Source organism: Podarcis filfolensis (assembly GCF_964270895.1).
Source record: "Podarcis filfolensis genome assembly, chromosome: 15".
Classification (NCBI taxonomy): domain Eukaryota; kingdom Metazoa; phylum Chordata; class Lepidosauria; order Squamata; family Lacertidae; genus Podarcis; species Podarcis filfolensis.
The window spans coordinates 2,000,776-2,027,294 of NC_139618.1; the positions used below are offsets into that span (position 1 = coordinate 2,000,776).

The following is a 26,519-nucleotide window of genomic DNA, read 5'->3' on the forward strand; positions in this document are numbered from 1 at the left end:
ACGGGGGGTATTTTTAAGGGTTTCATTTATTAAATTGACGCAACACCTTTTCTTCCAAGGAACTCAAGGTGGTTCTCCCCCTCCTCATTTAATTGCCACAACCACCCTGTGAGGTAGGCAAGGCTGAGCCAGGGTCATACCCAGTGAGCTGCATGGGGATAAATTTGAGCCCTGGTTTCTCACAGGTCCTAATCCAAGGCTCTAACCATTATGCCACACTGCCTTGCACTGATTGAGCCTGGGACCTTCTCTACCACTGGGCGACATTCCTGTCCCAGATCCAAGGAACATGCGCATACTCAAACCACAGGAATCTTCCAGGGCGGACGAGACATTCAGCTGGTTCTGGGGGTAGGGTAACGGGTTCAAATGACCTCTGTATGGTGTGGCCGTTTTTAGAGGGGAGGAAATAAGTTATTCCAACGGGGCAACCCCGGGAGATGCTCACATCTTTTTATTTGTTACAAATGTACAGGACAAACAAGATTTCCAGCGCAGTGCCCAGATGCAGCCCTCCATAGCCATGTGTCTCCCCCACCCCACTCCGGTAGCCCACCCCACATTCCCTCAATGGCCTGAAAAACTTCACAGATTTCAAGGGGGCAGGGGGAACACGAGGGGAACTGATTCTTTGCTACGGAGGCAAAGGCAGACCCCATACTCTCCCCCCCCCAACAAAAGGAATGATGGAGGGATTTGGGGGAGGGGAGTGATCCAGCCGGAGGTTTCCGGGGGGGGGGGGAATGATGCCCCGACCCACAGCACCTAGACGTTGTAATTCCAGTGTTAACACTATTAGGGGAGGGAACGTGGTGAGATAAATACATTTGGTGTTTATATATCTCTCTATACATATATATATATATCGGTGCGTGGTCAGGTGGGTCAGGAATGGGACACATACAGTTCCACGCACTATATGGGAAGGTGGGGAGGAGGAAGAGTAGTGTTTGCAAGGGGGGGGGAGAGAGAGATTTGACTCCCTTCAGGAGGACCCCCGCCCCGCTACAAAGGGCAGGAAAAGCTAACCTGCGGCCCTTCAGGTTTGTCTGGATGTGTCACTTCCATCTGCCTCTGGAGCCAACTCGGGTCAATGGCCTGCGATTCCTGCCTTCCAGGGGGTTGGGCTACATGAAGTGTGTGGCCCCTCTCCAGCTAGGGGTTCTAGACTTGAACTCGCAACTGCCCTGAGCAGACAGCACAGGCGGGGTTGATTGTGATGATGACGAATGCAATACAAGTCCAAGCCATTTGTCCACCCAGGACTGTCTGCACTGACCGGCAGCAGCCCAACAGGGTTTCAGGCAAGGGGCCTCTCCCGGCTCTGCCTGGAGATGCCGTTGGGGCTTGAACCCGGGACCGTCTGCATGCAAGGAAGGGGCTCTGGCCTGCTTCCTCCCGGATCTTGAACGCCACACATGTACACCCCCCCCCCAGTGCCAAAGGATGGGGAGATGGGAATATTTACAGGGGGAGATTTCTTCACTGCGCAGGCACCCCAGCGCCATGGGGCGTGTGCCCTATAGGGCCCCGATCCTGCCCCCCACAAGCTGCAGTGGGGAGCCTTGATCTAACCCAGCCTAGGCAGGCAGGCTGATTGGCAGGGAGGGGGGCAGGTGAGTCGGTGGGGAAAGGACACTTCCAAGTGGCTGCACCCCCCAAAGTCCTCCAGTGGGGAAGGGAGGAGCTGGGGGGGGAGGAAGAGGGGCTGCTCCAGCCTCGCCCGCCCCCCGCCTGCCCGCCCTTCACTGCTTCTTCTCGCGGGTGGTGATGGTGACCAGCTGCTTGGCGGCCTTGGCGATGTCGTAGGCACACTGGATGACCTGTTGGGTCAGGAGCTGGTAGTCCACGGGGGCCCCCGGCTCCAGGGGGACCGTCTTACGGCACTCGCTCTGCAGGCGGTAGGCGCTGGCGTTCAGCAGGCGCAAGGAGCTGCGCACCGTCTCCAGAGCCGGCTTCTGCAGAAGGAGCGGAAAGGGAGAGTGGCATAAGACTCCCAACTCACGTCCAGAGGTCCAGAGTTCAAGTCTAACCTCCTTATTGTGAACTTGCAAGGCGGCTGCCCAGCCTCATGGCTGCCTAAAAGGGCTCTGTCTGGCTTACACAGCCAGTTCCGAGTAAGGCCCTGAATGAACCCAGTACATCCAGCCAGTTTGGAATAAGGGCCTGAATTAACAATACCCTTCACCAACCCAAAAACATGTGCAGAGAGCCTCAAAAGGTTGCCTGTTTTGCTTTACATTTCCAAAAGTCGTCATCATTAGGCGGTCAATTTTTAAAAAATGTATTTCCTAAAAGTTATATCCTGCTCGATCATAGGAAAATAACATTGCAGTGGTTAGACTTGTTCATCTCTGTGTGTAGGTAAAAATTCAAAATAATGGGGGGGGGGCGGGTTGAAGGGAGGTGGAAGTTGGAGCTTGGCTGCTGGAGGGGGATGGGAGAGGGTCCCATGTTGCTGCCCCCCCGGCCCTATTTTAAACTATCACTTCCCACTCCCTGCTTCTAAGGAGCCCCTTAGAGGCTGCTGGATCAGGCCCATGGCCCACCTAGAGCAGCATCCTGTTCTCACAGCGGCCAAACAGATGCCCCAGTGAAAAACCTATAAGCAGGATCTGGGCAGGAGAGAAAACCCTCCCTGCACTTTCCAGCAACTGATGGTGGCCATGCCTGCCTCCTGTGGCAGGGAGTTCCAGAGTTTAAACTGGGCCTGAAGAAGGATTTTCTTTTGTCTGCCCCGAATCTCCCACAAGTTCTAGTGGTACGAGAGAGGAAAGTTTTTCTCGATCCACCACCTCAACGCCAGGCGTCGTTTTATAAAGTTCCACCAGGCCATCTCTTGCTTGTCTTTTCTCTAAACTGCAAACGGCGCTGCAACTTTTCCTCACGGGGAAACTTCCCAAGCTCTGCAACATCCTTTGGGAGGTGTTACGTCCAGGAAAAGCCCCTGGGAGTGGCGTCCGCTCATTTTGAGGATGTATCCTGGGCTGGGAAGGAGATTTCCCCACCCAGTGTTAGGATATTTCCGCACCCAGACCCCTCTCTCGGCAGAAGCAGCTCTCCCACTCTCTCCTACCTTGGGGAAAAGCGACGCCATTTCCGTGACGGCAGCGTGAATCTTCTCCGAACAGGGGACGAAGCTGCTGGGGTTAAGAAGGGACAGAATGAGGCCCAGGTCCAGAGCACTGACTCCTTTCCCCATGCCTGTGTTACAGGTCTTGCCAGTTCCCCACCCCAGTCGCAGCGTTACCCAAAGATCCCTTGAGGGGTTCAAGAAGAAAGCAAACTTTATTCAGCAGAGCAATTCTGATTCCTTAAGAGTGTTAGAGGGAATCTGCCGCCTCCCCAAGTCCCAGATCTGGGCACCCCTCCTTGCTAAGGAAGGGCAAGCTCAGAGCAGGGACTCGTGCAGAGACACACAACAGGCAGATGTCCTCCGAAAGGGCCAAATCCTGCAGCTGTCTCCCCAGCGTGAACAACTGCATGCTAACAACACCAAAAGGTATACCAGAATGACAACCTTGAAGGCTGGCTAGGCGGAAGACCAGAACGGAGAATCACACAGAGATGCAGCAGGCACACTCATTTTCATTTCTCACGGCCCGTCACCTATTCCTACCCCATCTTGCCCTCCCCAGAGGATTCCTGGAGGGATTCATCCTGACCTGTCGTGCTTGAACTCCTGGGCAGCTCGGAGGAGCTCCTGGATATTCTTTGTGACCTGTTCCGTCTTGAGAATGACGTCTTCTGTGCTGGGCAGGCCCGGGTCCAGGTCTCCTTCCAGTGGTTCAGGTTCTGGGTGCAAGTCATCGTCCTTGCTGAGGTCCAGCAAGCGCTTCCCGTCCATGCTGAGAAGGGGGGGGGGGAGAGAGAAGCAGAGTGGGTTTGGGGGCAGGGAAAGATGCCACCCTCCTGATCCCTGATGCCAACTCAGATATTGCCATCATCAAGAGCCAGGGAGGGTGCTATTTCTAGGCAGGGAAGACAGAGAGCGCCAGAAGAATCTTTGCTTCTGTTTAAAGGAACGAAATAAGTTTCTAGTCCTTATGGTGGGGGGGGGGAACCCCAGAAGCTTAGAGAATTGCAGAGCAAGATTTCCAGCTGTTATAACGGAGAGGGGAGATATCTGAGCTGCTGATGTGACGCTCACATCCCAGTTTGTCAAAGCAAGGATTACACAAGAGTCGCATAATGTTAGCAGGCTGCAGAACTGAACTTCCCTCAACGCAGAATTTGGCTTGCCGGCAGTTGAGGGGTGTCTCCAATGAAACTCTACTCTGAGTAGGCCCACTGCAGAGAATGGACTTCAGCATCTGTATACATTTTCGCTGGCTCTGCTCCCAGGATAACTGAACACACTGGATGCAGCCTGGAATTCTTAGTCGCTTTTGAGCCAGCAGGTCTTCTCAAGCAGCTAGTCCTGTGCAAGTCCCAGAAAGGGATGCCCTGCACAGCCCTCGCCCTCACCTGAGTGGCAGATCCCCGCCCTGCGTGTTGTCATAATCGCTGTCTGTGCCACTGCCGTGTCGGTCCAGTTTTCCAGTCTAGGAAGGGGGGGGGGAGAGAGAAATTGGGCAGAGTTAAAAGGGGGGGCTGGCAGCAGGCACCCCTGTTGTGTAACCAGAGCAGAAGCTTGCTTTGCATGCAGAGGGTTCCCAGGCGTCTCTAGTTTAAAGGAACTCCAAGCGCTGCTGCCGGTCAGAGCAGGTAATACTGAGCTAGGTGGACAAAGAGTCCAGCCAGGCAGGGAGTGGGTGGAGCCCCCTATTTTGCATGCAGAAGGTCCCGCGTTGAATCCCTGCCATAAAAGGTGCCAGGGGTAGGAAAGGAAGCACCCCCCGCTGAGACCCGGCATAGCTGCTGCCGGTCAGAGCAGACAGCATTGAGCTAGATGGGCAAAGAGTCTGATCTGGAATAAAAAGGAAGCTTCAGACACTCCCCGCCCCAAAAACAAAAATGTCGTAAGTCACCATGTGACGTCCGCTCTCCGGAGCGCAGGACAAGAGGGGAGAAGACTGGGGGAATGGCATTGATGAGATGGAGCCGCCTTTCCGCATCTGAAAGGGAGAGGGCAGGAGGCAGGAGTTAGCCAAACGCAGAGAGACTGGATTCCAATGGGCAGAGGGATCACTTGGCAGAAGCCCAGGAGATTTTCTTTTCATGTCTTCTGTCTGGTTGTGGACCCCGGCCCCCAGTAGCAGCCCAGAAGGAGCGAGATATATTGGTTTTTGCACACATTTTCCAGCATATCATCCTTTTCAAAAATGTTGGCTACCACAGCCTAGGACTTCCTTCAACCTCGACTGATGGTTTTCTAAAGTCTTTTCTAAGTGTGCATCTTGTTACTATAATTATTGCTACAAATTCATATCTTAAATATAACTATTCTGAATTCTCTTCACAATGATTTATATAATACTCCCCACAAAACTTCTTTTAACCCGACAAGGGATGTTAATTGGTTACAATTGCTTTCCAAATATATCATAAACCTCTTCCATTAGGAAAGTCTGGTCCTGCCGGTTCCGAATTTTCCCAGCTAGTCTCGCCATCTCGGCATAGTTCATCAATTTCTCTTGCCAAGGAGATTTTATTTTCAAGCCTTCTGAGTGACCCACTTTGACCCATGGAACTGTCCCTGTTGCAGGGGCCACAAAACTCTCCTTCCACATGTGTAAGAAACCCATTTTTGCGTGTGGCAGCGCCTACACTTTGGAACTCCCTGCCAATTGATAATCAGGCAGGTGTATGCTCTTTTGGGCACCCGATGAAAACATTTTCACTTAGACAAGCCTACCCACACATTTAGAAACTGGTGCGAGTTCTAATCTGTTTTTAGTCTATTTTTATTGTAACTTTTAAAAAGCCTTAATTTTTTTAATTAATTCTTCTTACTGATCATCTTTTCGTTTTATCTTTTTTTTTGGTAAACCGCTTCAATGTTTCTTTCCTCCCCACCCACCCCCCGCCCGGTAGTCAAGCAGTGTATAATTTTCATGAAAAAAATAAAATAAAAATGGCAACATTTGCCAACCTGGTGCCCTCCTGCTGCTTTGGACTACAACTCCCATCAGCCCCTGGGTGAGCAAGGAGTTTATGATGAGGGCTGCAGTCCAAACTTTTTTTGAGGGTCTGAGGTCGGCGAAGTCTGTCGTAAAAAGCAACCGGGGGGGTCACATTAGGGAGGCGGCCGAGCCCCAGATCTTTCACCCTGAGACCTCCCCCTTTTAAAACTTAAAAACAAAGTAAATAAATAAATACTTTGCTCACAGGGCTCTGCAGCAAAGCTAGCGGAACCGCCTCCCTACCTGCCTTGGCAGGTTAGCGAAAATTAGCTATCTGTACATATAAACTAGCAGAGTGTTGTCATCACATTGGACCCCGAGGCTTTGAAGGGCCTAGCAATGGTCCCTGGAGGAAGCGTCACTCACCCGGTAGATGCTGGCCTGGTTGTGGATGGAATACAAGGCTTCCTCGTCCACCTCCTGGAACGGCAGAAGAACAAGGGGGTGAGCAGGGGGGCGACCTCCAACAAAGAAGCAGCACCTGTTGGATTGCAGAATCCCAACCCTGCGGACACCCTCCTCAACTCACAGCTCTGCACAGCAAGGAACCCACCAACCAACTTTTTCACATTTAAAGCAAAGCATGCTGGGGTGGAACAAGAGGTCAGGTGGGAAAATGCGCCCAAACACTTAACACCCACCCACAAATGCCCCCTCCCCTCCTTGGCACTCACCCCGGGGTGGAACGGAGTGGAAAGGCGGGTGACCAGGTCGTCCATCGGCTGCTGGCCAAAGGGCTTGAGGGCCCCAGTGCCCGGCTCATACATGGAGAAGGCGTGGCGGTCCCGGCGGTGGGCTCCCGTGGCCGTGGAGGCCACATGGCTGTGGTCGGGGCGCTCGCTGGGGGGTGGCGCTGCCGCCGGGTGGATGGGCCCCACCTGCTGGCGAATCTGCATGTTCTCCGCCTGCAGCTTGTGGATCTGAAACGCGAGAGGAAGGGGCGCAGGACTGTCAGGGCTGGATCCGGCCAAAGGCAGCTCATACCTCCGAAGGCGGAATCACAATTGGAGAGGATTTTAAAAGATTGGAGGAACTGGGTCAGAGCTAGTGAAGTTTATGCACGTATCATCCGCAGATCTCAGGGCAGTCCACAGCATAAACACGCAAGATAAAAACACAAAATACATTTTTTTAAAAACAGTTAACCCCCCCACCCACTCCCACAAGCACATTTAAAAGGATGAATTTCAACAGGGACAAAAGTCAGATTCTGCACTTAGGCAGGAAGAACCAGATGCACAAATATAGAACGGGGAACACCTGGCTTACTAGTAGCGCACGTGAAAAAGATCCAGGAGTCTTAGTAGATCACAAGTTTAACATGAGTCAACAGTGTGACGCAGCAGCAAAAAAAGCTAATGCTATTCTGGGCTGCATTGAGAGAAGTCTAGTGTCCAGATGAAGGGAAGTAATAATCCCTCTCTATTCTGCCTTGGTCAGATTCCTCCTGGAAAACTGTGTTCAGTTCTGGGTGCCAGAGTTTAAGAAGCTTGCTCCCTCTTCCATGGGACAGGCCATCAGATATTTGAAGATGGCTCCCATATCTCCTCTCCATCTCCTCTTTCCCAGTTTAAACATCCCCAGCTCCCTCAACCGTTCCTCATCAGGCTTGGTTTACAGGCCCTTGATAATCCTGTTCTCCCTCTGCACACCTTCCACCTTGTCAACATCCTTCTTAAACTGTGGCACCCAGAACTGGACACAGGGCTCCAGGTGGGGCCTGACCAAGGCAGAATAGAGAGGGACTATGACTTCCCTTGACCTAGACCAGGGGTCAGCAAACTTTTTCAGCAGGGTCACTGTCCCTCAGACCTTTGGGGGGGGCGGACTATATTTTGCAAAAAATAATGAATCAATTCCTATGCCCCACAAATAACCCAGAGATGCAGTTTAAACAAAAGCACACATTCTACTCATGTAAAAACACCAGGCAGGCCCCACAAATAACCCAGAGATGCATTTTAAATAAAAGGACACATTCTACTCATGTAAAAACACGCCAATTCCCAGACTGTCCGTGGGCCAGATTGAGAAGGCGATTAGGCTGGATCTGGCCCCCCGGGCCTTAGTTTGCCTACCCATGATCATTCTAGACACTAGACTTCTCTTGATGCATCCTAGAATATCACTAGTTCTTTTTCCTGCTGCATCGCACTGCAGAGAACTATCTGGACCAAGAGTCGTGACGTAACATAAGGCAGCGTCCTCCATTCCCCTGGCCTCGGCCGTCGATCCCAGACCCTTCCTTCCGTCCGCCTTGTGAAGTTGCCAAATTTCACTGCGCGGTTGCTGCTCCTGTTCAGACCACTTCCAGGATGCTCCCTTCCCAACCCCCCCCCCCCCCGCAGCAGCAACCTGCCTCTCTCTGCAGCCGCCTCAATTCGTCGCTCAGGCTGTTGTTGACTTTCATCAGCTGCTGCACTTTTGCTTCGGAGGCGGCCAGTGCCTTCTTGACCTCCAGGTACTCCTGCAGCGTGATGGGACCATCTGAGAGGTCCGAGGAATCCATGCTCTTTTTTTCCAAGCAGAGAGAGAGAGACAGAGAGAGAGAGAGAGAGAGAGAGAGAGAGAGAGCGCTCAGTGAGATGGGGTCATTACTGGGGTGGACACAAAAATGTTCCAGGCATAAAGCAACATGCTTTGCAGAATGCTTGTATATCAGTGTGGAATGCCAACAGCAACAAACCAAGCAGATTTTGCCAGGAAATGGGGTCCCCCCCCTCCCAACACCCCAGACAAAGCTGGAAGAATTTTTGCCATATTAGTTTCTAAACTGTACTCTATATTGCTTCATGTAATTTATAGATCTGCTAACCCCGCCCCCCTTACAAAGGTATAGGAACCAGATATTGGAACACATTCCCCCCCCAGGGATTGGAACAAAACGTGTGAATCGTGACCCTAAAAATCTGTTTCCTTAGGGAAAATTCTTCAAAATGACTACACAGATGGTATCGTGCTCCTTTGCAAATGTCAAAAATGTCATTCTCCAGCGTTGGAAGGGTCGCAATAAACCTGGTGCATGTTATCATTTATGGTGGGAATGTAAGTTGGGGCAAGATTTCTGGAATTTGATTTTGATGGAAATGAAAGCTGTTACTCAGGAAACTAGTCCTCATTGCTGATTGCCACACATCACGGTTCCCTCCCCCCCCCGCTTACCCGGGCGCGGTTATTGCGCCCTGCGTTGGCACTGCGGAGGGGCTCCTGGTCCGTGTCCTCGTCTGAGGCGACGCTGTCGTAGTCGTGTTGGTCGTCGAGGTCGCTGGGCCCGTGGAGGGAGGAGTCGAGGATCTCTGCAGGAAGAAGGTGACAACCCCGTAAAGGGACAGGGTGGACCTCCAGCCCCCCTGTTCCCACCGCACCCCATCTCTCTCTTGCCCCCGAACCTGTGGGGCTGGAGAGGCTTTTGCCCTGCTGCCGACGTTTCGCCTCGCTTAAGATATCGATGATGAGGGTGGCAAATTCCCGGGCATTGAAGCGGGCAAGTTTCTGCCGTCCCTGGTAGAAAGAGAGAGAGAGAAAGGGAATCATCATACCAGCCCAGAACGGAGGCAGAGCTCAGCCGGATCCAGGAGTCGTGATGAACACCCAGAGTCAGGATTAGGACTTTCTGCATTAAAAGACAAGACAGTTCCCCTCCTCTCCGTTTTATCTCACAACAAACCGGCAAGGTAGGCTGGGCTGACAGGAGGTGACTGGCCCAAGGCCACACACATTGGGCTTCTTGGCCAAGAGAGGGATTCGAACCCTTGTCTCTCGCAGGTCCTATTCCAACACTCTAACCACTACACCCCACTGGCTCTCTGGAATCTGAGCAGGCCCCAGGAATTCCAGCCCTGGATTCAAGGGCCAGACAGAACCCCCAGCCAGCTCTCTCCATCCTTGCCCTCCAAGAATTAACCACAGTAGGCAGAGACGGCCGGCCTCAGCCACGCAGAAATAAGTAGGGTCCCACCCGCTTTACCTGATTGCGCGTTGCAGAATATTCGGGGTTCACGGGAAGGAAGGGGACTGCGCTGCGCTCCGTCACCAGGGTGCTGTGGTTCTGCGTCGTGAGCCAGACTTTGTAGGGAGAAAGGAGGGTAGGCAGAAAGGTATTGTTAGGCAGCTGTCTAGCCATCCGACACAGACACATCCGAAAAGGTTTTGGGGGGCCAGGTGGCATCATCCCAAGACTCGCCCCGATAAGGGGTGGGCAGACCACAAATGCTTTTGCTGGAAGGGAAGGCCAGATGCAGAAATATCCCCTATGCTCAGTCCAGTGTGTTTCAAAATATCTGCATCGGGGACACTGGGGAAATAACGCAAAATGGGAAATATAAGATGCTTTATTTTATCCATCTGATAGAGTGGACCCAATGGCCCAGAAGGCGGATTCTGCATGTGCTGTGGAGGGAAGTGAGGGACTCGTCCACCTGGGAAGGTAACCCAACTAGGAGAAGGAAAACTCTGATCCTAAAGCTCTGCTGCCTTGCGGGATCTCTTTGGGAGAAGAAAAGGCTCAGAGCAAACCCTACACAAATTCAGAGTGAAGTCCCTAAGGCGGTTGGATGGCGCCTTGTACACCTCCCTTCAGCAACTCCTGCAGCCAAGCTGGTGCCAAACATCTCTCTCTGCTTTCCTTTGGACCACATCTTGTCATCTGGGCAGCCCAGGAGCTCCCTCTGCCCTGCCCAGGCTTGCACCCCAGGGAGGTATTGCAAACACAGCTGTTTGACTTCACCCGCAGAGGCACACTCCATTGTCTCTCAGGACAGATGGATGCCAACGTATTTTATCAGTGCCCGTGAGGAAGTTTGAAAGTAGCACTCATTATGGAACTTGCCGAACTGACTGGGAGACTCCGAGACCAGAGAGAAGAGACGGTGGAAGAAAATCGGAAGAAGTTTAAGGAATATTTGAAAAAAATATGCTAATATTTAAATCTTAGAATAGCTTTGGAAGTGGATATAGGCCGTAGGGTTAGAAGTAGAAGATAGTGTATTTTAAAACAGTATTATTTGTAAGTGATAAAATGTGAAGATTTTCATGGTAAAAGTAAGTGTGATTAAAAAAAAAATGGTTAGAAATTATGATATATGTAAACTGCTAAAGATGAGGTAAATTGAAAATCAGATAGGGGGGACTTGGGGAAGACCACCTAACAATGTTTAGAAAAAATAAGGATAAGACAAGAATTTGTTTGTATTGTTTGTTTTTCTGTTTGTGTTGTCTATTTGTGTTATAAAATGAATTTAAAAAAAATTGGGGGGGGGGAATGAAAGCAGCACTAATTGATGCTTCCACACCCTTTTGCAGGCTCTCACTTTCCGTGCCGTTGTCTGCCCTATTTTGGAAAGACTACATGCCTCCAAAGAAGAAGAAGAGTTTGGATTTGATCTCCCGCTTTATCACTACCTGAAGGAGTCTCAAAGCGGCTAACAATCTCCTTTCCGTTCCTCCCCCACAACAAACACTCTGTGAGGTGAGTGGGGCTGATAGACATCAGAGAAGTGTGACTGGCCCAAGTCACCCAGCAGCTGCATGTGGAGGGGCGGGGAAGCGAACCCGGTTCACCAGATTACGAGTCTATCGCTCTTAACCACTACACCACACTGGCTCTTGAAGAGGATTCAAGACATGCTGGGCTACACTAATTGAAACTTTAACGTCCTATTCCAGCCTCTCACTTCCTGCACTGTTGTATCTCCTTCTTAGGAAGGGACATTTGGCCTGAAAGAGACACAGCAGTCCTTTCCTGGAAGTGATACGAGGTCATCAGTGATGGCAGATCTCAGTGGCGTAGCGTGGGGGGTGCAGGGGGGGCCGGCCGCACCGGGCGCAACATCTGGGTGGGGCGCTCGCTCGCACTCGCAGCTCTCTGCCCCTACTAAAATCCACGGGTTAGGGGGCGCAAATTACTTGCCTTGCCCCGGGTGCTGACAACCCAAGCTACGCCACTGGCAGATCTGGTCCCTGCCTGGCGACTGTGACAACAGGATACAGAATGAGGTGGGTTCCCCTTTGGTCTGACCCAGCTGCAGGGCTCTCTTCTGAAGTTCTTGCTGAAATCTCCAAGCCACTGCTCCGTAAACATCACTGCCTTTTGGGTGTGTATTATTAGCAATTCTCGGAGACGCCCAGATGACAAATCTCTGAATGTGACACTCGGATCTTTAAGTACCCTTGAGCAACTCACTCACGCTGTCAAGAGCAGTTCCTTGTCCTATGAGCTGCCTCACAGGGTCGTTGTTGCAGGAGGATGCATATGCACACACATAACTACAACACAGGGAGCCATTGGTCCATCTAGCTTGCTTACACTGGCCAGCAGCGGCCCTCCAGGGGTTTCAGGGCAAGGGGTATTCCTGGCCCTGCGTAGAGGTGCCACTGGGGATTTAACCTACTGCATGTAAAAGAGGTGCTCTACCAGTGAGCTACAGCCTGTCCCTTAAGATACAGGAACCTAAGAAGCTGCCTAAGAATCAAGGAGCTACATGTATCGCCTAGCTCAGTATTGCCAACACTGACTGGCAGAGGCCCTCCTGAGTTTCAAACCCAGCACTTCTGAGAAATGCCATGGGGATTGAACCCAAGTCCTTCTGTATGCAAAGCAGGTGCTCTACCACTGAGCTCTTCCCCTAAAAACAGAGCAAGATTCTAGTCCTCATGATTCCAAACAAAGGGCTGGTTTAAGCAGGAACATAAGAAACCACCTTATTCTGAGTCAGGCCATTTGGTCCATCTAGCTCAGCGCTGTCTGCACTGACTGGCAGCAGCTCTCCAGGGTTTCAGGCAAGGGGTCTCTCCTTTGCTGCCCAGGGATTGAACTTGGGACCTTCTGTATACAAAGCCTTACTCCCAAGCTGTGGTCCAGCTTCTAAAGTCAGGTTCCAGTCCTCATGGTTCTGCTGGAGTTTGAACCCGGGACCTTCTGCATGCAGAGATGGTCAGCAAATGAACCACAGCCTTTCCCCAGAAATATGATACTGCAAGCCAAACAAACATGCTCACCAGGAAGGCAATCTCACGCCAAGCGCTGGTGGCAGAGGCAAATTACTTCCACGTAAACATGTCCCGTCGTTGGACTCTTCAACTGGGAAAGGCCAGCTGCTCCTCTTTCCCCTTTTATCACCATCATCATCGATAACAGTTGCGTCAAAAGCTGAAAATGCACTCAATGCCCCCGCTTCTCCAGAAACACAAACACCCGAACCGTGCTCCCCCCCCAAAAAAACCCCCCAGGCAAGTCCCCAGCTCGCCTCGCGCCACCCAGATCCCTCGGGGCACAGCTAAAAAGACAACAGCGCTTGTACAGATTACAACCTCCCTGCGGCCTTTTTGAAAGCCATCCCCTTTCTGCAGGCAGGCAACTTCTGGGAAGAAGAATAAATCTTTTTAAAACTGCAAGGGAGGAAACCGGCTACTCCCGAGTCGCAGGGAAGGGAGCAGCCTTGGCTGATGCCCAGACAGGGTGGGTGTTTGTGTGTGAGTGGGGGGGTGACCCACCCACCCCCATAAAGGAATCCAGCCTGGGAGTTCTCTGGTCCCTGAAAGGGCTTGCAAGCCCACCCCAAACTCAGCAGGCTCCACGAAAAACCCACCCACCTCGCCCAGGGACAGTCCAACCGCTACCCACCCCCCAAATGCACACACAAACATCCTCTTACCAGCTTTGTCTGGACTCTGGGGCAACTTTTAGAAAGGGGCCTGGAGTTTGCAGAGGGAGCAAAAGGGAAGATTTATCCCTGCAAAGGATTCGGCCGGCCAGGAATGAAAGGGGGGGGAGGGGAGGCCCGCTGCAGGGTGGCCGGGAAAGAGAGAAAGTGGCCACGTTCCCACAGAACGGCAGCCAAAGCGCTTCGTTCTGCCGCCTCGCTCTTTTGGGTGGGTGGGTGGGAAAAGAGGGGGGAGATTCGCTACAACGCAGGACTTAGCCTGCTGGAAGATGTCAGGCCTGCCCCCCCTTCCCAAACACCCCCCCTTCCCATGCCGCTCTCCCCCTTTCCCTGCTCTCCCAAGGGGCTGGGTTTGGGGATGACTCAGCCACACGGCCAAGATTTCGGGCTTCGGGCCAAGGAGATGAACGAGCCGCGCCTGGGCAAGGAATCGCTGGCGGGTGGTTTTTTCCTTTCTTGCCGGAGGAGCGGACGAAAACGGATTTGCAAAGATGCCAGGAGCAGCACTTTGGGGGGTTGGGCAGCATGGAAGAGAGGGAGAGGTCTGGTCAAAATCCTGCGTTCAAATCCCGGCTTGAGGGTTTTCCTACAATGGGAATCCAGGCAGCAGCTGTGGGATACGGGATGCTGGACCAGACCCCCCTTCAATGCAGGGATCCCAGCTCAAGAATCCATCCAACCTCTGCTTTAAAACCTTAAAAGCCTTTGGTCTGATCCAGCAGCCAGGATCTTCTTAGGCTCTGACCTCGGACGCTGGCGACAGAATTCAGCTTTCGGAGAAGGTGAATTTTGGTTTTAAAGAGGCAGGCTCCCAGCCAGGATGCAAGGGCTGTGCTAGCCTGAGGCTGATGTTGTCTGAAACATCTGGAGAGCCCCGAGTTGGGGAAAGGCCCCAGGCAATCTGCAAACAAACCACTGACCACTTTCCTCCCAAAAGCTAAACGGGGGGGGGGGGGGCAGAGAAAGGATGTGAGCCACACACATTGCACTGATTCAGGAACACAGGAGAGGTTTCAATGGGCTGTGCACAAACCATGCATTTAAAATGTATTCCCCACCCATTGCAATTAAAAAAGTCATGGGAACTGTAGTTTTCTGGGAAATATAGCCCTGCGTGGGGTAAACTGCAGTTCCCAGGACCCTTTGGGGGGGAATGTGCTTTAAATGTGTCTTGCATGTATGGTGCATACACAGGCTGACGCACGGCAAACGTGAATACCGAATTCGAATCTTAGGAAAGGGGAGGTAGGTGTGGAGCATGCGGGAATTGCGATAAGGAGCCAGCTTGCCCCGTATTTATTCTCACACCTGGGTCCCACTCTCTCGAGATGAAAACCAAACGCCAGACATTTTACACACACAGACCAAATCTGAAAATTGCAGCCATTAAGAACTCACACCAATCTTTACTACAACAACCCACAAATTAAAATGAACTTCAGCACCAAAACGAGACAGACCAGCAACAGCAGAACTAAATAATTAGAGGCTCTGGCCACATAATGCTCATTTTGCGTTTGTAAAAAAACAACAACCATCGTTTAGTATGGCAGCACCCAGCCTCTGGAACTCCCTGCCTCTTGACACCAAGAAGGTGCTTTCGCTGTACTTTTTCCAGCACCTGCTAAAAACATTTTTCGTTAGGGCAAATGCAGAATGCCGACGTTTGTTTTTATCTGATTTTTAAGCTTATCGTTGGTCTTAATTTTCTTTTGTAGGTTTTTAACACTGCTTAGAGTTTTGCTTGTTTGCTTTGCAATCGAGTGTTATGTAACTTTAATGAAATAAAATAGTTTCTTAAAAAAACAACAATGAACACCACCAGAATAAAACACCAAACTAGTTTTAAAAGCAGGCAAAGGGTGAGGGGCGTAGTGAAGGGGCAGATGAACCCTACTCCCCCCCCCCATTGGAAGGTAATGGCATCTTTTTGCCCCACAAACACCCCTGCCTCTTTTTCCCAGGGCCGGCACAAGACATTTTGTAGCCTGCAGCGCAGAACAAGATGGCGGCAGCCTGCGCCCACATACAAAAGACATTCAGACCAGTAGGAAAAACTTCCTTTAAGCATCCTCTGTCTCAAAAGAAGGTGGCAGGCAAGCTTAAGGAAGGAGCAGAGGAACCTCACATTTCTGGCCTTCAGGTTCTCCATAAGTCACCTCACACCCCAGGGAATTATGGGTTGTCAGTGTGTGTGTGGCGGGGGGACGACAGCTCTCTTTCCACCATCACCACCACCCACAGTGGACGCCAGTGAGCAGAACACACAAGAACCCTGGCCCAGAAAAATGATTCCAGGCGGTTCTCGCAATTGAGCCAAGTTGCATTGACGTGCCCCCCCCCCAAAACTAATAATCTTTAGTCTCTTCTTGGAGTAAACGACTAAAATGCTTTATATAAAAGGGGTGGGGTGGGAAAGAAACCACGTTCTTTCAAATTTCAGAACAGAAACTGCCATAATCAAAGTTGGGGCAGAGGCTTAATTGTAGAATTGCAGAGTTGGAAGGGAACGAAAAGATTCTCTAGCCCAACCCCAGCAATCACAGTTAAGGGGAGTAAATACAAGGCGAGACGAAACAGAGAAATAAGTTTGGGCAGTGGAACTAGAGCAGGCATAGGCAAACTCAGGCCCTCTAGATGTTTGGGACTACAATTCCCATCATCCCTAGCTAACGGGACCAGTGGTCAGGGATGATGGGAATTGTAGTCTCAAAACATCTGGAGGGCCGGAGTTTGCCTATGTCTGAACTAGAGGGTGTTGAAGGGAGTCTGGATGAAGCCAGAGTTCGAATCCATCCACATACAAACCCAATAATAATAGATTCTTCCAATGATATTACCACAAGCAACTGAGTGCACATTGCCACCTAAAGGCCAGAGGAAGAACTACAATGAACAAACTGATTTTTAAAAAGGGGGAGAGAGATTTTATCAGCCCCTTATTCATAGGTCTTCAAGCTGGGCAAAGCCTATAAGCATTGGAATCTCCTTGCCCCCCCCCAAAAGACCAGGAGGATATGACTAAGAAAGGGGAAAGCCCCACCCTCACTCAACAAGGGGTTAGATTAGATTAGACTTAGAAATATGGGACTTAGAAATATGGTGATTTAGAAATATGGTCAAATTTGAAGCTTTCCTTGTTGGGTCGAATTGCTGTTATAAAGATGAATGTATTGCCAAGAATGTTATTTTTGTTTCAATCATTGCAAATTTTGGACAAAATGGACTGTTTCAAGAAGTGGCAGAGAGACATTTCTAGATTTGTCTGGCAGGGCAAGAAGCCCAGAATAAAATTTAAAATACTAACTGATGCAAAGGAAAGAGGTGGATTTGCCCTGCCAGACCTTAAACTTTATTATGAATCAGCAGCATTCTGCTGGTTGAAAGAATGGCTGCTTCTTGAGAACACAGACATTTTGGATCTAGAAGGTTTTAATAACGTTTTTGGGTGGCATGCATATTTGTGGTACGACAAGGTTAAAGCACATAAAGCATTTAAAAACCATATTGTCAGGAAAGCATTGTTTAATGTCTGGATAAGATATAAAGACTTACTTGAAAATAAAACCCCAAGGTGGTTATCACCGATGGAAGCAAAGGCTCAGAAAAAGCTCAATATGGAGGCCAAGTGGCCGAAATATTGGGAAATTTTGGAGCAAGAAGGAGACAAATTGAAATTGCAGAGTTTTGAGAAATTAAAAGACAAAGTGCGAGACTGGCTTCACTATTATCAAATAAGAGAGGCTTATAATTTGGACAAAAAAATTGGCTTCCAGGTGGAAAAATCAAAATTGGAAACAGAACTGCTAGATCCCAAAACTAAGATACTTTCAAGAATGTATAACTTGCTGTTAAAATGGAATACGCAGGATGAAACGGTTAAATATATATTTTCTTTTTTTCTATGTATTTTTGTATTTTTTGTATTTTTCCTTATTTCTTGTTTTTTTTTGCTTTCTTTTTATTCTGTAAATCTCTGTTTTTTGTAAAACCCTAATAAATATTTTATATAAAAAAAATAGATTAGATGACCCCCCCCCAACTTCAAGACCCCCACCCCCAAAACTCTTCACCTGCATCATTCTCCCGGCGATCCACTTCATCGTAGACGTCCATGGCGAGTTCCTCAAAGAGACGGTTGCTTAGCTATAGATAGATAGATAGATAGATAGATGATAGATAGATAGATAGATAGATAGATGATAGATAGATATTTGGGGTGGGAGGGAAAAGAAATGAGATAAGAAGTCAGCTCATTAACAGGGTTCCAGGTGGTAATTGGGGAAGGAAAGTGTCAGAGCAGAGAAGGGAATGGTCTCAACTGGGCGGTCCAAACAGGGAAGCGTAGCTTAACGGTTACAGCCAGCCAGGAGCCAGACTTGTGAGTAGGAAGTAATCCCATGATCCCGAGGCTACCCAAGTAGGTTGTGGGGGTGGGATACCCAGTGGGGGGCAAGAGTGCAAGGGGGCAGGGTGTGGGTGCGTGTGCTAGAGGTGTAAATGACTCTCAGATTTCCCCAAAGCTAAGGTCACTGGATCAAGTTCATCAGTTTTGTCGAACTAATTAACCTCGATAGTTTTAATCGGATTTCTGAACAAATGTGCAATCAATGGCTTTGAATTTCATTGTGTTGTTATGTTCCTTGGGGATGTGAGATGCAGGAGAGAAACTTGCTTTATAAACTGAAGGCAGCCCTGTTTAGGGAAGCTTTTAATGTTTAACAGACCAGTGTATTTTAATACTTTGTTGGAAGCCACCCAGGGTGGCTGGGGAGACCCAGCCAGATGGGTGGGGTATAAATAATAAATTATTATTATTATTATTATTATTATTATTATTATTATTATTAACTACTACTTAACACTGTATTCCTAAGAAAATCTAAAGTACCGTACTTTTCTGTGTGTAAGACACCCCCTAATTTCAGAAAATGGCCCAGAGCTGTTGAGCTTTTGGGGGTACGGTGCGGGTGTCACTAACCTGATGGTTGCAATCGCTCGCGTCTGCTATAAGCGTCTGCCCGGTCGCCAACAGCGGAAGCAAAAAACAAGCACAATTGCTGCAGCGGCAGCCAGTCCTCAGCCGCCCTTGCCGCAGCCGCCAATCACACCACAAATCACCAATGACAATCTGCAGCTTGCGGCTGCAACCAATCACACACACCCCAGTTTTTAAAGCTTATTTTTGAGTAAAAAAAACCCTAGTCTTATACACAGAAAAGTCCAGTCACTTTTAAAAAGCAAGTAGAGGAAGAATGCCTCTATTTGGAAGAAACTGCCTCCCAAGAGAGAGAAGGAATGTCTTTCTTCAAAAGAGGCACCCCCCCAAGAAGCAATGCTTCTGTTTAAAAGAGGTTTTCCCTCCAGAGACAGGGGAATGCCCTTATTTCAGGGAGGGGAGGGGATCTGCAGGACCTCCAGATGTTGGAGGTCTGTGTCTCCCAACTCCCATCATCAAGAAACATCTGGAGGGGGTCATGTTGGCTCTCCAGTTCAGGGGCAATACAACAGCACATTTTTAAAGGGGGAGAAAGTCTGGGGCGGGGAGATTCGTTTCTGAACTGGCCACGGGGGTCTCCCGACTCTCAGGGACAGGCTTACGACACCCCACCCAGGAACCTCGCCCCCCACCCACAACAAAACCCAGAACCGCCCTCAATAATCCCTGGAAGAAGACTTACCGCCTGCAGTTTCTTCTTGGCTGCCTTGGCGAGCTCAGAGAGGTCCAGGCTGTTGGGGAGAAGGGCAAAGAAGCCGTCAATCTTCTTCCAGCGGAAATGAAATGGGGGGTCAATGCCCATTTCCATGCACCCCACCAACATCCCCCCCTTACATCCTCCAGACGCTGCCTGGCGCCAGACCGTTCACATCTGCAGAACACCCCCAACGAAGAAGTTGCGACGGACAGATTTGTAAGGGCTGGAGGTTTTTAAGCTGAGGGTGGATGGCCATTGGTCAGGGATTCCTTAGCTTGGATTCCTGGGGTTGGGCTAGATGACCTTTGGGAGGGCCCTGCCAACTCTACAGTTTTATTCTGCAGGGCCTGTAAGACAGAGCTATTCCATCTGGCTTTCAATTTGAATTTAGCCTGATCTTTTATTCCCCTTCCTTCCCTCCCCTTTTTATGAAGATCACCCGCTCTGAGACCCCACAGCTAATTCTCCCCTGGTCTCCTCGCTGGCCCAAATAGGACTAACTTAGCCAGCTACCCCTGGTTATCATCTAATGTTTATTGGCTGGATTTCCCCCTGAATTGATTTTAGAACTTTGAATTTATTGTTATTCAGGCTTTTATACTGTATTTTATGCTGTTTTTTGTTGTGTCACAATTAAGTGTTTTAAATTTGTTGTTAGCCGCCCTGAGCCTGGTTTTCTGAACCGGGAAGGGTGGGGTATAAATAAAAATTTATTATTATTATGATTTATTATTCTTATTATCATAATTGAGGGGGGAAGGCAGGTTTGTCTTCAGACCGATGGACGCAGGTGAGAGCGCCCTGGAGATTATAGGCCCTTCTTATGCCCATTTATATCACACTTCCGTCCGGTTTCCATACGACTTTGCTTGTCGCCAGTGGTGGCAGCATTTAGCCGAATCTGGCAAGCCACAGTGAGAAGCAGGTGCTGGACCAGGTGGTCTCCAGCTGCCAGGCTCTCTTTGGATCCCTAACCCTTGGGCAGATTCTCTCAAGGGTGACTTTCTAAGCAGTCATAATCCTGGGGTTTTTCCAGCCCTGCAGAAAACTGGGGTGGGGGTGGGGAGAGACTGACAGGCTAAACATGGTCACAAAAATATTCTATTTATTCCCACCCTCCCTGCCCCTTTGCCTCCAAACTCCTCCAAGCCCACCCCATAAAACAGACACTGATAATCCACATTATATCTCCCTAGACTCCACAGAAATTTGGAGGGCGTGTGTGGGGCACACAGGGCGATGGTGGCGTCATGCAGACGGTAGCTGAAGCCTTGGTACCTTTGAGGCATGCATTTTGGGCGCACTCTGAACTCCGGAAAGGCAGCGAGGGGTTGGAAAAAGAGAGAAGCGAGGATGTTAAGAAAAAAAACAAAAGCAGAGCGTTATGTAGCCGAAGGGTGGGGATTCGCACTCGCCTCCTGAGGGTCTCGCAGGCGCTCGCTGGGTCAAGATCTCAAGCCAGTCTCTCCTCCCCTAACACTGACCCAGACCGTGCCCGAAACTGAGTCAAGGGATGCACTGAAGGGGGTTGGACTAGATGACCCTCAGGAACCCTTCCAGTACAATTCTATGCTTCTAAGACCAAAATACACCACAGTCTGGGGCCCTCGACAAGCAGCCAGGGCCCCCTGTATCTGCTGCAGAGGACCCCCCCTTTGGGGTGGGTGAGAGTGACCCACTTAAGAACCCTCCTTGGAGATGTCAGAGGGGCCACCACCACCCAGTCCTCGAGGGAGAAGCACCCAAAGGTCAGATCTGAGGTGCAACGATGGGGCAGGCTCTTGATTCAGCTGTAGACAGCTCAGTTGGTAAAGAATGAGACTCTTAAACTCAGGGTCGTGGGTTCAAGTCCTGCCTTGGGCAAGATTCCTGCATTGCAGGGGGTTGGACTAGATGACACTAGTGGTCCCTTCCAACTCAACAATTCTATAATACAATCGTAGTTTGGATCCCAAACGCCGTTTTGGCTCCTGAACGCCGCAAACCCAGAAATGAGTGTTCCGGTTTGTGAACGTTCTTTGGGACCCGAACGTCCAGCGGGGCTTCCGATTGGCTGCAAGAACTTCCTGCAGCCAATCAGAAGCCACATTTTAATTTCTGAACATTTTGGAAGTCGAACGGACTTCTGGAACGGATTCCGTTCGACTTCGGAGGTACGACTGCACTAGGACGCGGTTTAGGAGGCCAGAGCAGTCGTTCTCAAAGCGGGAGGCCAAGAGGCAAGGAGGCAGCAAGGGGCGCAAACGACGATCAGACTTTGAAATAGCTGGCCTCCCTGCATCAAGTCCGCCGGTTCTGTTGAGTTAAATGATTTCAATTGCATTTTGAACAAATATGCCATGAATTGTCACTGTTCCCCACCTGTCTGCCATTTGCGGGATGATGTAATGCCCATTCTTGTGGTCTGCGTAGAGAGACAAAATTAAGAAAGGAAATGGGTTGAGTGAGATCAAAAGCAGCTTTGCCGAATCCAGCCGCCCTGCCCCCCTTGTACAGAGGCAGGTTCACTGGCTCCCTGGGACCCCTGCATTGCAGAGGGTTGGACTAGATGACCGCTGGGGGTCCCTGGGCCGACTCCCTGGTTCCACAAAGATTAGCAGGATGGCTCATTCCCCAGCACCACCGAAATATACATTCCCACTTGCTCTGCTGCAGCAGAAACAGTGAATGCCAGGAATTGTTTGGAAAGGTAAGGGTTTTAAACAACAACAGCCATGCCATTGTTATGCATGAGCGAAAGAGCAATGGCCTTGTGGCGAAGTTTTCTGGGAGAAGAGCGACGGAGAGGAAGTCCCTAAACAGAATCAAGTCATGCCACTCTTGCCTTAACGGTAAACACAATTCCGATCACTACATTTTTTAATAAAGCAAGAAAAATAGCAATATTGCACAAAAGGGGAATTTGGGAAAGGATGAGCGAATCACACAAGCAGAGCAAAATGCGTTATCCCGAGTCAGATTCATTGGCTCATCTAGCTCAGTGTTGTCTACACTGACTGGCAGCTGTGGCTCTGCAGGGTTATTTTTTGGAGGGGGAGCTGTCTCTCCCAGCCCTACCTGGAGACGCCGGAATTGAATTTGGGGCCTCTAGCATGCAAAGCAGACACTCTCCCAACGAGCTGCAACCCTTGTCTTAGAAATTACCGTACTTTTCGCTCCATAAGACACACTTTTTCCCTCCTAAAAAGTAAGGGGAAATGTGTGTGTGTGTCAGCGTTCCCTTTAAAGAGCCGCGTGGTGAGTGTGTGCGGCTCTTGGGGGCTTTTCCTCGAGGAGGGAGAAGGGAAGCTCATCAGTCCCTTCTCCCTCCTCGGGGAAAAGCCCCCAAGAGCTGCAAACACGCTCCACGCGGCTCTTTAAAGGGAGCGCTGAGCAGAGCCTGTATGCATCCCAGGCTCTGCTCAGCGTTCCCTTTCATGAGCCGCGTGGAGCTCCCTTTAAAGAGCGCACCGAGTGTGTGTGTGTGGTGCTTGCAGGCTTTTCCCCGAGGACGAAAAGCCTGCAAGCGCCGCACACACACTCCACGCGGCTTGTGAAAGGGAGCGCTGAGCAGACCCTGGAATGCATACAGGCCCTGCTCAGCGCTCCCTTTAAAGAATTTTTTTCCCTTGCATTCCCCCTCTAAAAACTAGGCGCATCTTGTGGTCAGGTGCGTCTTATGGAGCGAAAAATACGGTAGATGTTGGTCCTTACGGTTCTGATCTAGGGGGCGATTTAAATAGGAACACAGGAAACGCCATGTGTTAGCTCAGAGGGTTGCAACTTTGCATGCAGAAGGTCTCAGGTTGAATCCTGGACATCTCCAGATTGGGTTGGGAGAGATGCTTTATCTGAAATCCTGGACGGCTCCTGCCAGGCAGGGGAGACAACACGGAACTAGGCTGGCCAGTCATCTGGCTCAGTGCATGGCAGATTCCCTGTTTCCGCTCTGCAGCTGTTTTGTCTTGAACAGGGACCCCTCCCTGAGCCCCCAGCTCATCTGTGTTCAGAAGGGAGGCTGGACAGGCCACTCAGTGGGAAGCTGCTGTGGTAGTAGGTTGTTATCCCAGAAGATTGGCTCCCTCCCGCTCAGAACATGGTGCGGTTCTCTTACCTGGCTTTCGCCCGCAGAGGTAGAAAGCCAGCCTGTCCGTCAGCTCGTACTGGCATTCCACCAGGCGCTCGGCCAGTTCGTGCTGAGACGCCTGTCTGTGGGGAGGGAGGGACAACGGTCAGATGAGGTAGGCCAGAAAGAGAGAGAGAGGGAGGGAGGGAGAGAGAACCCACCCCAGTAAACAGGACTCATTACAAACTTAACACAACAGAGCGGATCTGCTGCAATCAGGAACCACAAATGGGTAACCATCTATTAGACTGCTGATAGGTAAAGATAAAAAGGTAAACAACAACATCAACAACAACAATAATTTATTATTTGTACCCCACCCATCTGCCTGGGTTTCCCCAGCCACTCTGGGCGGCTTCCAACAAAGATGAAAAATACATTAAAATGTCACACATTTAAAACTTCCCTGAACAGGGCTGCCTTCAGATGTCTTCTAAATGTTAGGTAGTTATTCTCTTTGACATCTGATGGGAGGGCGTTCCACAGGGTGTGTGCCACTACCGAGAAGGCCCTCTGCCTGGTTCCCTGTAGCTTTGCTTCTCACAATGAGGGAACCACCAGAAGGCCCTCGGCGCTGGATCTCAGTGTCTGGGTAGAACGATGGGGATGGAGACGCTCCTTCAGGGATACTGGACCAAGGCCGTTTAGGGCTTTAAAGGTCAACACCAACACTTTGAATTGTGCTTAGTTAAGTCCAATCAAAGGCAACTATGGAGTTGCAGCGCTCATCTCGCTTTCAGACCAAGGGAGCTGGCGTTTGTCCACAGACAGCTTTCCAGGTCATGTAGCCAGCAGGACTAAACCGCTTCTGGCACAACGGTGACGGAAACCAGAGTGCACGGAAACGCTGTTTACCTTCCCGCCGGGTGCGGTACCTATTTATCTACTTGCACTGGTGTTCTTTCCAACTTCTAGGTTGGCAGGAGCTGGGACAGAGCAACAGAAGCTCACCCCGTCGCGGGGATTCAAACCGCCAACCTTCTGATTGGCAAGCACAAGAGGCTCAGTGGTTTAGACCACAGCACCACCCTGTTGATGGGCAATATTGGGCCAACAGTGGGAGGGGCTAGAGTCAGAAGTGGATGGGGCTATACATACACCCTCACCTGGCGTAATCGATGGGGCTGCGTCCGTTCACGTCAGGCGCCCCGGGATCCGCCCCGTAGACGACGAGCAGCTCCGCCTGGAGGATCTGGCCTGCCTTGGCAGCGACGTGCAGGGGCGTTGTCCCTTTCTCCTACAAAAAGCAGAGGATTTTGCTCTACCACCGCACACAGCACATGCCCAGAGGCACTCTTTCTCTCTAGAGCCAGGCTCCGCCAATTAAGCGAAAAGGGCAGATATTCCGAGACCTAACACGGTGCGGCAGGATAAGAAACCCGACACTGGGAGATGGGGCAGTGGCGGGGGCTCACCGGGTGGAAGAAGTTGGCCTGGGCGCCCAGGGAAAGAAGGCGCAAGCAGGTCTCCAGGTTTCCCGTCCGGACGCTTGAATGCAGTTGCTGCGGAGGAAGGAGGACGAGGAGGAGAGAGGTCAGGTGGAAGGAAACACATAGCTATCCACAAACATGTGCACACACACACAGGCCAGCGCCCCACCCCCCACCCCCCACGGAGGGACGAAGACCCCAGAAAACAAGAGCTCATATACCCCATTTAATCCCTCTCAACCACTTCAGGCTGGGAAGCTGGTATGGCTACAGATGCCACACAATACTCATTCTTCATTTGTAAGAAATCCGTATTTCAGCCTGGCAGCTCCTGTCCTTTGGAACTCCCTGCCTAGTGACATCAGTCAGGCGCCTTCGCTGTGTACTCCATTCAGCAGCTGCTAAAAACTTCTTTGCTTAGGCAAAGCCTGACATGTGTTTCCATCTGGTTTTTAGCTTATTCCAATTACTATTTTTTGAATTATTTTAAATTGTTGCTTTTAACCAATGCTGGTGGGGGACACAGGGGTACACATACCCCTAAACATTTTGTGAATCTAAGTTTGGCCTCACTGAGGGGCAGAATTTCAATATAAGTAGGAAAATGAGAGTACCCCTAAACTTTTTATTTTTTAAGAAAAGAAGCACTGCTTTTAACTCTGATGGTTCCCTGGAGTTGTTCTTTTCGTAAACCCCTTTCAGGTGCGCACACAGAGGTGTCTACCTTGCTGAGGTCCTTGGCAGTGACGCCGTCGTCGTCTCGGCACGGGAGCTTGTGGACAAAGGCCAGCATCTGGTATTTGGCACGGATGAATTCAGACTTGGTGGGGCTGCGATACAGAACAGGAGCAGATCAGTGAGGAACCACACTAAGGCGCCGTCCGCACTACAGATTTAAAGCACGATTATACCACTTTAAACAAACATGGCTTTCCTCCCCAGAAGGAATCCTGGGATCTGTAGTTTGTCATGAGAGTTGAGCGTTCTTAGGTGACACTCCCCATTCTCACCCTCACGGAAGTACAATTCCTAAAGTGGTGTGGCCATCAATTCCTCTTTTTCAGGGAACTCTGGGAATTGTGGCTCTGTAAAGGGCACACGGGGAGGGATCGCCTAACAATGAACTACAGTTCCCAGGATTCTCTGGGGGAACTGTTACAACTGTATGATGCTGCTTTAAACGAACTGCACAGGTGAGGCCTTTCTCCCCAACAGGGATTTATTCATAGTGGCCTTGAGAAGACTCAGGTAGCCTGGAAGCTCGTCAAGCTTCTGGATAATGAGGGCTAAGAGCACCTCTGCACATGACCAGAGGCACTCTTTCCTTCTCTGCTCCGCCTCCTCCAGCACAAGCTTTGGGCCCTGCCCTGGGAAAGCTCTAATTCTTGGTTTGAACATTTTATTAAAAACAACAAAATATTGTTGTTTTCTGCAAGGCAGAAAACCCCAATAATAATAATAATATTAATAATAATACCAAGAAATGCAATTGAACATAAAAAGGTAAAGGTAAAGGTGCCGTACGGGCCAGTCGTGTCCAACTCTAGGGTTGAGTGCTCATC

At 50.3% G+C, this 26,519-nt stretch overlaps 1 protein-coding gene across 4 annotated transcripts in view; it reads right to left on the minus strand.

The window, feature by feature from the left end:
• Window positions 1–439: 439 nt before the first annotated feature.
• Window positions 440–26,519, minus strand: part of GIT1 (GIT ArfGAP 1) — a 50,647-nt gene continuing 24,567 nt past the window's right edge. The window contains exons 4-22 of one of the 4 annotated variants that reach the window (XM_083587605.1): window positions 25,682–25,787; window positions 24,943–25,029; window positions 24,634–24,764; window positions 23,516–23,610; window positions 21,784–21,826; window positions 20,701–20,727; window positions 19,408–19,456; window positions 17,800–17,872; window positions 10,033–10,130; window positions 9,455–9,566; window positions 9,228–9,361; window positions 8,425–8,577; window positions 6,740–6,985; window positions 6,432–6,485; window positions 4,971–5,057; window positions 4,468–4,544; window positions 3,666–3,848; window positions 3,077–3,140; window positions 440–1,958 (exon numbers count right to left, since the gene is read on the minus strand). In XM_083587605.1, coding sequence (XP_083443731.1) covers window positions 1,746–1,958; window positions 3,077–3,140; window positions 3,666–3,848; window positions 4,468–4,544; window positions 4,971–5,057; window positions 6,432–6,485; window positions 6,740–6,985; window positions 8,425–8,577; window positions 9,228–9,361; window positions 9,455–9,566; window positions 10,033–10,130; window positions 17,800–17,872; window positions 19,408–19,456; window positions 20,701–20,727; window positions 21,784–21,826; window positions 23,516–23,610; window positions 24,634–24,764; window positions 24,943–25,029; window positions 25,682–25,787 — 2,032 coding nt within the window. In that variant the 3' untranslated portion in view covers window positions 440–1,745. Of the gene's footprint in view, window positions 1,959–3,076; window positions 3,144–3,665; window positions 3,849–4,467; window positions 4,545–4,970; window positions 5,058–6,431; window positions 6,486–6,739; window positions 6,986–8,424; window positions 8,578–9,227; window positions 9,362–9,454; window positions 9,567–10,032; window positions 10,131–17,799; window positions 17,873–19,407; window positions 19,457–20,700; window positions 20,728–21,783; window positions 21,827–23,515; window positions 23,611–24,633; window positions 24,765–24,942; window positions 25,030–25,681; window positions 25,788–26,519 lie in introns of all 4 variants that reach the window. The other 3 variants (XM_083587604.1, XM_083587606.1, XM_083587607.1) reach the window with 3 other exon arrangements.